Source organism: Spodoptera frugiperda, chromosome 29 (genome assembly GCF_023101765.2).
Source record: "Spodoptera frugiperda isolate SF20-4 chromosome 29, AGI-APGP_CSIRO_Sfru_2.0, whole genome shotgun sequence".
In the NCBI taxonomy this organism is placed as follows: domain Eukaryota; kingdom Metazoa; phylum Arthropoda; class Insecta; order Lepidoptera; family Noctuidae; genus Spodoptera; species Spodoptera frugiperda.
Window position 1 is genome coordinate 6,613,642 of NC_064240.1, and position 12,380 is coordinate 6,626,021.

The 12,380-nt window shown below is 36.9% G+C and overlaps 1 protein-coding gene across 12 annotated transcripts in view; it reads right to left on the reverse strand.

Moving 5' to 3' along the window:
- Positions 1-12,380, reverse strand: part of LOC118268363 (uncharacterized) — a 222,818-nt gene that overhangs the window by 8,601 nt on the left and 201,837 nt on the right. For 2 of the 12 annotated variants that reach the window (XM_035582817.2, XM_035582816.2), the window contains 2 exons: positions 2,811-2,970; positions 408-1,748 (listed from right to left, as the gene is read on the reverse strand). The exons of 7 other annotated variants lie outside the window; for them this stretch is intronic. In XM_035582817.2, coding sequence (XP_035438710.1) covers positions 1,584-1,748; positions 2,811-2,970 — 325 coding nt within the window. In that variant the 3' untranslated portion in view covers positions 408-1,583. Of the gene's footprint in view, positions 1-407; positions 1,749-2,810; positions 2,971-7,142; positions 7,527-12,380 lie in introns of those variants that run through there. 3 more of the 12 variants (XM_035582821.2, XM_050706212.1, XM_050706217.1) reach the window with 3 other exon arrangements.

Sequence of the window (12,380 nt, forward strand, 5' to 3'; positions counted from 1 at the left end):
AAGTAGCTGACTAAAGACTTCCGTAGTATTTCACTAGATGGCGCTGTCAAAGTTGTAACCAAATATGCAATAGATGGCGCTGTAACAATAACTTTTTCGTATCTTTCTTAGATGGCGGGTAAATAGCTTCTTAACCAATATAACCTCAAAATATTAATTCTCATGTTGCAATGTTATTATTTCACTATAAACGGTGATTATAAGATCATGTTGTAAGAAATCAATTCTAAATTAACTGTTTGCAAACATAATAATATTTGTTTTTATTCAGAAAGCTAAAGAAACTTCGTTTTGTATGTACAAACATAACCTCAATTTCATCAGGAGCATAGGTATTGCAAGATTATGAGGCATATTTTGGCAATAATCATAATAAACGAGGAAGGTGGTAAATAAGGAAACAAAAGTTCAGTATAATGATGGAATTTATTTTCCAATATTTCAACGAAAGATTACATTTTTTCAAAACAAAAAACTTCTCACGATGTTAAAATTACAATTATAACATGGTTCTTCTACAGCAACTGTTAATTTAATGAAAGAAAATATATTCATGGCTCAATTCTACCTATTAACTATCAACTTACTTCATCAAAATATCAGGCTCAATATGAGCTATCAAAATTCTCGACCGTCGGCCCTTGCTAGACTTTAATTGACAAGGTATTAAGGCAATCAAGTTAAAACTACATCATTCTGTCAATAACTTCTTTATTCCTTCATTTTAATTACTTATATCACAGTAAGGACCGGGCGAAAATCTGAATAATTATACTACAAAAGCAATTCGAGCAACTCAACATTCAACAACTAGGTCATTTGATATTCCATCGTGATATTGTTTGATATTTGATACTTATAGTCAATAATATCAGAAAATATTTGTATTTTATTCGAAAATTTCAATGTCACGTTACACTTAAAATTGTACCATTATTCAGTCTCACTCGCAACACAAAATGAATGATCTAAAAATACTGCATCAAACAATAAGATGTTTAAACCTCAGCTCTCACACAATATACATACAGTAGTTATGTATAAGTTCATAAACTATTTTGATCGGAGTTCACTTACGAATACGATCATGTCTACAATAAGTTAATGAACTACGAAATGCCCTACTTAGTCAAAAATTACATTTAACAAGGCATCATAATTGTTTATTCATAATTATTGGATTTTCGTCACTAGTATGCGCGACCGCATCTTCCTAATTCACATTCATAGCTTTAAATTAATTAAACTAAATTCATTTGACTATCACTCTCATACGATCTGCAACGGAACAACACTCACAAACATCAAATTCTAATACTTAATAATACAATTTCTAGGCTTTAAAATCACAATGAAGTGGTGAATGAAAAGAAAATATTTTAGTAACATTGGTCATTAGAATTAATTGGTCGAAAGGATATGTTCAGAAATAGAGGCTGTCGAGCCGTGCAGGTTTACAATTTTGATATTCGAGTAATGATATAACTTGATGTTTTACAACCATCGAGTTGAGGTTGATGTCATCGCCTTTAGATCAACGCCACGAAGTATCCTGCTTCAGCTATAATTACTAGTCCGTGTGCTTAATACACGTATATTTGTTTGAGCTGTGGCTTGAGCTCTGGCGGGATCGTGTAAACTTCCTGTTCAGGCTTCTTTTTCACTAGTCGCTTCCAACGACCACCGATGTTCTTGCGAAGACTGCGGAAACTCGCACGCTCATTACCGTGCGGCTGCATTAGGTTGTCCTGTAAACAATAGAAAATAACCATGAGTCTCAGTAAAACAAAGTCGAGACACGTTCGGTACTTCAAAAAGGTTTGTGACCCTAAAGTCGTTACCAGTATTCTGTTCCGTTACCGACCCCAATGCATTCAACCACATTTATTTTGCCCCGCATGAAATAACTTTAGACGTTATACAACTACTCTGCCGCTATTTTTAACTGTTGTCAGGCGCGAAAATAAAAGAAGCTTGTTCTATTATGTTTTGCAGGAAACGTTTTTGTGAAGATTAAAGATATTTTCTTAGTTTATTTACAGGTAGATCGATGATCTAGGTTTGTTCAAGTTTGCTAAGTTGAGAATAAGTTCTGTTGCATGACTAGGAAGCTAATATTTCAAAGTAGAAGTAATGTTGAGGCCGAACAAGAATGAGGCAAGCCTTGAATACACTATTCAAAGACACATTAGCATTATCTACTTCCTGGTGTGCCGTCTTGCTTGATATGTGGTCATGCAGACGTTGTACAAACATAGTTACGATTCGATACAACAAATCAATGGGCCGTTTCGCAGGTAAGGCTCGCCTCGGGAAATAGTTATCAGAGCATGATATTGGGGTCAGTGTTTTAACAAGTTAAAATTTAATACAGACGTTTGCATTAGCCTCTTTTGTTCGTCAGACAGCAAGAAAGAAGGTCGGAGTCGTTACGACATGCTCGCCTTGTGCAGCTTTCTATTCAACGAGCGTGTCCCGACATTTAAATTTATTTCGCACTTAGATATCGTGTCTACGGAGTTCTACCAACTCTCTCTCTCAGTGGCGGGGAGGGTCGAACCAGTCACGATTTCTTTCGTATTATAATGTAACGTTTCTTTCCCAACTTGCAACTTTCAATATTGTTTGTTTGTTGTCGAGGCGAACAAAGTTTTGTGAATAAATTGGAATGCATTGCAGCTGGACATTGAAGCTCGTTAAATCAGTATTGGGGTCAAGTATAACGGCTGGAACTGGTTTCGATTCTTGAAATAGTTAGTTGGCATGAGTGTGTTATTGTTTGTGATGAAGTAGTAAGGTTGTGTACGTACCTGATCGTGAGGATAGACGTAAGGCGGGGGCAGCGGCGGCGGGAACTGCCACAGCGGTTGCTGGCGGAAGGCGAGTGGCTCCGGCTGAGTTGCAGGCGCAGCCTGAAGGACTTCAGCTGGGTGCACCGAAGCCGAATGCTCCTCTCGCTTGCGTAGCTTGCTGTGGACGATGCGAATCGCCATCATAGTACCGTTGTTTCCAACCATTGTAGCAAATGGTCCTTCGACGCAAGAATAACTAATCACACTGGGTTGGATCACAGGTAACAAGTTCCAGTCGGGCAGTCACAACATTTCAATTTCACAGTTTTCACTCAACTCACAGCCGTATCGCGGTCTAATTGACGCGTATTACTAAAACTAATTTTAAATAAATTATCACAATTATTTTGTTGTAATTAGGCTATTGCACATATCACTGTTCGTAGGAACGCGCGGCAGACCGCGTTACGCGAGCTTCAGCTGCGCGGTTGGTGACTAGAATTATTATCGTGAAGTGTGGCCGGCAGGTGCCTAGCAAAGCGCTCGCTCGTGCCAAACGACCTCTACGGAGTACTCCATGCGTCTGAGTTGAAGTGGAGGGGCGCGCATGGGTTTTATAGACGCGTGCATGACGCGGCGCCAGCGCGGGCAGAAGGGTGAGGTGGGGGACGGTTGACGATATGACCGTTTTCCGCGAAAAACTACGAATGGTGGCGTGGCGGCGCCCGACGCTATCGTATCGTAGTGGTTATGACGCACCAGAAGGCCCGACCGTTGGTTTGTCCCGATTAACGACATCTGATTGTGAATAAAATATACATAACAATATTTAATCTACTAGCTTTAAGAAATACGGGTAAAACCGCACAATATTTACGACGACTGTGAGTAAAAAGTGGCAATTATAATTTTGTGGTGATTAATTTTTCTTGCGTCTTTCTGGACCTGTTTCATGTTTATAAAATATATTTAAACGTTTTCAATAAAGTGGTTACATAATGCATTTAATAATCATAGTTATTTTTATTGTATATAACAACAAGAATTACAAGAGTATGTACTAAACAGTACACAATACAAGTATTCGCTTCCAGCTAGTTACTGATAATAGTCAAGGAGTAAGTAAACACTGAACACGCCCTCATTAAAACTGCTTTAGATATAAAAGTAATCGAACATGTTCATATCGATTCCAATGATAATAATAAATTAGAGGGAGTTCTCCATTTCACCATTAAACGAGTTCAAAGTCCACAATATAAATATGCATAGTAAAGTATAGCTAATACTTTACGCACAGCTGGGCTTGTGGATAAAGTAGACGCAGTAAACGCTGACGTTGCATCTCTTTCCAACCAACACTTGCACTCACTCGATAGTAAGGGAGGTTCTCTGTGAGAGTTTTCGACTCCAAAAGTTAAAGTAGGGCTGCAGGGCAAGGGAGAGCGTGAAGGTGCAATGCCCTTAGCAACGACTAACTTAAGTAAAGCTACGGGCCTTTGACTTGAATAGTGCCTGGCGGGATAAAAAACACAGGTAGTGAGCCATTATAAGTCGTTACCCTTGAGATACGTCTAGAGGATATTGTTATAAAACAGAAAAAAATACGATAGTTTCATCAAAGAACAAAAGATGGCGGATTATTTTGTGATACAAATACAATCTAGAAGACGACCAAAATGATCAAGTTACGAATTCAACATCTGTTGCTAGGCAGGTAACCGCCTTTGAAGAATCTTGTTTTAGACAAAACGGATATGCAACAAACATGGCTTTATGCATTATACATAACATTGATTTCATTATAGTCAGCCTAACATAATCGCTTGCATGAATGAATCAAAGTTTTTGTTTATCGTGCTGACAAAGACTGTGACTGTATTTAACTTAGAGATTTAAATGGTAGTGCGTACGGTGCATGATTGTTTGACATTGAAACGTAAATAATAACATACGATGTGCCAACCTCTGTTTCGTCTACTCTACAACATGCTATGTCATTTGTTTCATTATCAGTTAGTACGAACAGAACTGTAGTTGCTTATTCAAGTGTTCTTTTAACTTCAGAAGGACCCGGCGGATGTCAATATCTCATTGAGAGCGTAAGCAGACCTTTAAAATACTTTCATATTAAAATGACCGATATATGTCGTTTTCAATATTGATACAACGACAACATATACTTCATCACGGCGAGATAAATTGATATTTTTCAATTGATCCGACTTATATTTCAGTTGGCGACAACGTCTTTTGACTCTGTTTACGCAGATTTATTATCAAAACCATATCAACCACGATGTTTATAAGTGGTTAACTATGGAGTCATAGTGACAATTACCTACTTAGTAACCAAATATTTTTTGTGACCTCTTGTTGCGTCAATCAGAGGCTATCTGTAGTGATCGTGCCATCGTTTTAAGGCTAAACAATATTACAGACTGGCGTCATAACCTTTCCACCTGATGATTATGAAATTGTTATTTTCCTTACGATGTTTTTTCCATCAGTTACGTAGTTTGGAATATATTAACATAAAATGTTGTTTTTCTGAGGGAATTGATATCCATCTTATTCTCAGTCCCATGCTCATTTAAAGTTAGTTGATTGCCGAACAATAACAGCCATTCAATATTGTATTGATAAAATGGTTATTAGCAGCGTTCGATTGTTAGTATTGACGTCAAACCTTATGATGGGAGTCAACAGGGGTACATTTTTAATAAGACGTGAACTAACAAACAACGGAATTATCTAGAACGAATTATGAGAACTAATTAGAATAAATTGCATGGTATTAAACGAGTTAAGAATCATTAAATCAAAAGCTTCGTCCCATTATTGCCTCCCCTTAAATAAAATGGGGTCGACAACGTATACAATGTCCACAAAATTTTGAGCATCACTAATCGATTGTTTTCAACTTTCAACAACTTTCTTATTTCATAAAACATTGGCAACCTTTCTTTTCCCCCAGGACTAAACACCACGTAAAGTGAAATAATACCACAAATGGTATTTATTGCCAGGTAGTAATTGTCACGTGTTATTTATCTAACCCCATATACATTGACTACCTACACAACTAGTTGCTTTTGAAACAAACCTAGAAGGTTGTGTCATGAATAATCGCTAGGCTAACGAGGCAGTCTATACAGTCTGTATTTTGAGAATATTAAAACAATTCATAGCGTGTATAATCTAACCTTGATATCGGTAATGTTTCTCTGATCTTGAATATTTCTTGGCAATGTTTTGTTTACGAGATGCATGTCCGGGTTTACGTATTGATACACATAGAGTTTACTCTAGTGTTTGAAGAAAGTCGTAACACCTGTATTCTTGCACCTGCCTAGTCAGTGTAGGTTAACATGTTACCGATATAGATCGCAGGTAAGGCTATCATGCTCTATAGCTCAACCTCCGCTCTGAATAACCTTTTTTGTACCGACGTAGCGTGATTACTAATTAGTTTTCTACGGACACTATTTATGTGTTCCGTTTTATCTACTTGTCATTCGTTTCCGCATACCTCGGCAGCTACTTCCTCTCGCCCGGACAATCGTAAATCATTGTAGTATTGTACCTTGGGACTCAATATTGATAGTGAAGTCGACGTAATGATCTCCAAATAGGCATCTGTTTTTCAGCGTCTTGGCTGAACAAATTAATTATTCTACATGAATATTAATGAGCATTTCGTTATTTAGTTCGTTTGAGGTGTGTTCGACAGAAGCCATTGTACGTTTGGCCACGACCTTGTACGTTTCTTTCGGTCATCATTCTATTCTTACCAAACATAGCATTACATACTAAGTAGGTATAGTTCCAGTATCTAGTTTTTGTCACTCACCGGTAACAATATTGTGACTCACTCAATAGAATTGTTAGTTTCTAAATAGAACGGTGTTCGTTGAATAAAATAGCCAATCGCTGAACACGGAAATCTCAGAACGGCACAAAATTAAAATGTCCAGTTATTTTAGTATCGGTACTTTTACAACGTATATATTCGAATAATATATAGACTGGAGTGTGGCCAACTGCAAGGAAGGAATTTGCCTTGACCATATTGACGACAACCTTCGAGCATAATGAAATGATAGCAAACTGGTTTCGTATTTAAGAACAAAAAATAACCGCTGGCAAAATTTTAAGCTATAATCATACTTGAGGGATTATGTCTGTATTAAAGTTGTGATAGGGAATTCAACCAGCTGTCTGTTAAGTACCAGGCATTACCACTGAAGTTGGGTAACTGTTGTATCCTATTACCAGTTGTTAGTACACTGGAGTAAGGTCGTGGTAACCAGTTAGCGTCGTACCAGAATGCAGAACGATGAGAATTACCCGCGCTCGAAGGGATTGTTCCGATCCCTTCCGCATAGGCAGACGATGGTCTTGTCAACAGACAGCACGATCAAGGAGTTGTGTTCTAGCACCACGCCGACTTCGCAGTTTTCCTCTTTGCACTTCATCGCCTCGACGGCGATAGGAGAGAAGAGCATCGAAACGCGTGCACAGACACTTTACAGACACAGGTTTTAAGGATACGTGTAAGAGATAGTTGAGGCAAATCGCCAACGTAAGCCGCGTGAACGGGCGTTTTGGCGCAAACTGGCAGCCAGCGCCAGTGCGGTTTCAATACACACGGCCGTGCCGACGGTGACTATTTGACTGGCTGAGCGGCGTTCGTGGCGCCGGCCACCACGCCTCGCGCAGCGGTGGGTGGCGACTGAACACGCACCTCTCCCGTTACCTTATTGCGATGTTATGGGGACCGACCCCGCGCTGCGAAAGCCCTTCGTAATAGTCCGTCGCGTTACTGTAATTTGCATTCATTTCCACCTATTTCCATATTCAGGAAACTCCACATTTACAATGCGAACGATGGCCGAGTCCCAGACGTGCGCGCTCCATTATCCTGTCATTTGCAGACACCGATAACATTGGACACACACTTGAGCACAACATTGACATATACGAACTCGATAAGTATAACAAATTAACACATTGTTTTCTCCAGTTGAACACTCTTTCAAATTCAAATTATCTCTTCGAAGACGGCTTTGTTATACGCTCGTCGTGGCTTAACTGAAAACACTTGGACGTCAACGGATGTCGGTCCCCGTGTACCGCATTCATACATAACAAATAGCGTGGCCTGTAGGAGACAAGACAATCGAACAAGAATTGTAAATGTAACAACTCTGAATATTTTAGTTTACATAGTAAGTAGGAACATGTATGATGATTTCTAAAAAACTATTTGTGTCAGAAGCACTTGCATATCAATAAGGGTGAGGATTGACTAGCAGATGGATTAGATATAAACAAATCAATTCGATAAGAAGAAATAAAGACCAAAACAATCCGTTGAGTTGAAGCATTAGAGAGTGTTCGATCAAACATTGACGTCAGAGCTTACACAGCTTTCTGTTATGCTAAGTAAGTTGATAATGTTATTGCTACACTAATAGTATTGTTATGTCGAATCGATTAGATAAACAAACTTTCGACATAATTGACTTAACTGCCTAAAATTATGAGGGGCCTAAAGTGAATCATATAAATCCGTACACAATTTTTATGATCTGGTAGTTGTAATGAAAATATAAAAAAATAATCGAAGTTTTTTATTTCACCCGTCGCCGTATTACCCAATACACAATAATGTTAATTAAGGCACTCATGTGTGAGGTCACAGTACACTACATTGGTAGGGCAGTAGGTATATTTCAAATGCTAATGATCAATCCATGCATTCATGTCCTCGTCGTGGGAACGCCATGCCCTGACAAGTTAGCCATGGTAGATGGCCACAATAGCTGACCTCGTTCTGACTGGCGTGGTTAACATCAGAATAGTACTGTTTAATGGAACTGTTGAGGTTACAACAGATGCTAAAGCTATTTGCACGTTGGATGCAACTGAATTTCATAAACAAACAATATACAAAAACAATAAAGATAGAAATAAAATATAGTATCTATTTCAGTTTTACAATTGAGACAGAGAGTTTCTTATTAAACTCAAATACAAAAAAGTATTTTAGTGGTTCATATGGGTACTGCCCACATAGTGGTTTGAAAATAGACAAACAGTGTCTGTAACTCATCAAATTCCAGCTAAACATGGAAGGTTAAAGAGGTGAAGTGCACTCTTCACTAAACTAATTATCGCAAATTTCGCCTAAATTCTACTCGAGCTGTTTTCTTCCTTCTATTTTAAGCATAACTGTTAAAGATTGTTAGCAATTTGTAAGAAGAGATGAGCTCAAAACTATTTGCAGAAATAAATTGTGTAGATATACAACCGGCATAAAAGTGATCTTTCGATTCGAGTGATGAGACAAGCGGCTCTTTTAACCACGATAGCGATTCGATCGAAGTGATTTGCGATTTTAAAACAGCACAGTTAACAAAAATAAACAGAGATTATTGTAATGTCCAGACAGGCTGGTGAAATTTGGCAAGCGTCCAGTCTAACGTTGATACCAAACCTTGGGGTTCTTTATGCGTTAAATTGCAAATTTTCTAATAATAAACGCTATTATGTATGCTTGTTATATAAATATTATCATAATTCAGTTGAGCAAACGCCTTGAAATATTTCTGTTATGAATTTTATATTATTATCATTTTGATAGGAATATTTAGTGTAACATCTAAATAGTTTTTAGTTGAATTCGCCATTTTATTGATTATTTGGCCTTTCTTAGAAAAATAAAAATATTTTCTATTTTCTTCAGTAGCCTTCAGTAGACATAAGGACGCCAGGTTGTAACTCTTGATTAAGTACAGATTTAGGATTTATAATATGAAGAAGTATATGAATGCATAAAGTCCTTGAGGCTAGTGTCATAGGGTGTATTTTAGCTAAGCACATCAAGCAAAATATGAATACAAGTCTTAGTAACTGCTCACAATATTTATACTGAATATCAAGCAACATACCACAATCAAACATGGCTACAAATTATAACTATAACAACTCGTGTACAATGTACATGTGCAAAACAATTAATAAACTTTGCAATTACCAACTGTGGGATTAATTAGTGGCGCAGAGATCCGAATGCGGAAATATCAATTAACAAAGGACGTGGCTTATTAAAAACTAGCGTTTACTAGGAACATCTGGAGTGAACCAATTCGCGAAATGATGGTGGATAAACATGGAAAATTTTCAGCGACAATAGTCCACGAGATTCTCGTATGAATTTTGGGTCAAGCAAAAGCAAAAAATATATTAGTTGTGGCTCCAAATGCAATAACTCGAATGATTGTAGCTATTAAGAATTAAATGCGCAATTTCCATTGATACATAGAAATCCTTGTCCCTAATACTACATATTATCTACTACGTAATGGAGGTGAGGAAATTTAAAACATATTTTACATCAATTAATAACACATCAAGGCTTCCAAAAGGCCACCATTGGTCGATATTCTCATTGACATCCAGTATTGATCCTGCACCTCACACAGAAGTGGCTAAAACATGAAGGAGTCGTAACTGAATAAAACCAGTTTGTAAATATTCTGGTTTAATCCAGTTCTCCCTATTTGTGTTTGAGTTGAGTACCTACACGCCGATATATATGTACTTTCGAAACGTGACATTGACTTTGCACCGTTTGGACAAGACTCTAATGAACGATAATTATTTCCTTGTTCAGAAAATTGGATTTAATGTAGCCTCACATTTTAATGGCTCCAAACTAGGTCTGGTAAATTTTTAAGTCTTTTTGATAAATAAGGGACTTCAGAGACGGACATTGCCCTTTCATGGTGACGAGAAATGATTTTATCACCTGCTTATTTGCTGGCTTTACACAGAGGTGTTACTTGGTAAATGAAGGTACCAAGTGGATACAAATCAATTGTATGGCAATGACCATCTGTTGGCAAGACGCTAAAGGCCTTTTAAAACATACTTTTAATTACGTTATGGAAGATTCACCCTGAACGGTTCATAAATCCCACTAATATACATTTTCAACCTCACTATTTTGCGATAAAGTTTAAATTCCATTGAAGCAAGACAGATTGGATAAAGTGCTAGTGTTGGTTCCAAACTACCACGGCTTAATGACACTAATCTAGCAGTGTTTTTTGTAACCGATACCTACGTATATAATTTATATCCACAACACACACACATACATCCTCTTACATAACCCCAAGAGCCCTGTAGTACAAGTAACAGAACGCATTCATTATAAACAAGGGCACGACTAACCTTCATTAATTACAATCTTCCGGCTTTAAAGGGTTTTAATTTAATTCGCTTCTGGTATTAAAAGATTTTATTAGAATAAATTACTTAGTAAATAATTATTAAAACTATACTGTAATACAATAAATAAATGTAATAAAAACACCTACTATTCAAAGGCACTTTTTGCCAGGCATGTTACGAGTCCCTTGCCATAGGCGCTGATTCTATTGTTATATACCTACTAGGAGCCTTTTCAGTGTCTGTTCTTATATGTTACTATGTCGAAAAACCGAAATACTTTACCCGACCCGAAAGTTAGTTAAATTAACAATGAATAAAAACTGCCTTAAATAAAATGCTTGTAAAAATACTTACGCATTCCATATAACTTTCTTGAAAGCACGTTTAATAAGTGTTAGCACAATCATTTTTAGCGTCAAGTATTAACTGTTTAAGGTAAACAAAATCAACAAAGAAATGCACTATACAAGGAAATCGGCTGAGGAAAGCAAATCTTCAAAAAGAAGAATTTTAAACCTCTCCGATTTCGAGAATGGCAATGACTAAACCACAGAATACTACCACGAATGATATAAAATGAAACGCGTTGGCATGTCAGTAAAAAGGGTAGTGACTAAAAGAATAATTCTTATATTACCTTCAGTTTTTGTTTGATGAAAGTTTGTTCCATTATTCAATAGTAGACAGGTTTCTCAAATTAACCTAACAGTACACAAACCTTTTGTTAGATTTACTGATAAGCATTTGCATTTAACAATAGCCGCTCCCAAATGTTAATAAACATGTTATTTTTGAGAATCTTAAGTTCACAATAGAAACACTAATCTTTATAAAAGGAACGGTACTTTCAAAGAAAACAATTGTTAAAGAACATCTTTTCGTGTTATTTTAATGTTATTTATTTATAAAAAACAGTTTTAAAAGATGCTCCACTAAAATAGTACCTAATTCTACAAATAATTTAGACTAAACTAAACTCGGAATTTGTTTATAGCTAAAGGCGAGAACCCGGATTTCAATACCAGACTGCCTGTCTATTGTATTAGTCAGTGGACAATGTTATTTATTGCGCCTACTACCTACTCATTTGAAGCTGTAGAACCATGCCAAACTGGTGTTACATAAATTATATCTATGCAATTGATCAAACGGCTTGTTCGTAAAACCTTATACTTCTTGAGGATAATTTCGATATTTAAGGACAATTGGAAAATTGGTACGTTAAATAGTTTTGTGTTCTGGTTTTTTTTCTTCATGTTTGTCTCAAGGAGAAATATTTTTGTTAAGGAGACGTGACTAACGATTGACTCAGAACATTTTTTTTTTATTTTTCCCTTCATCATA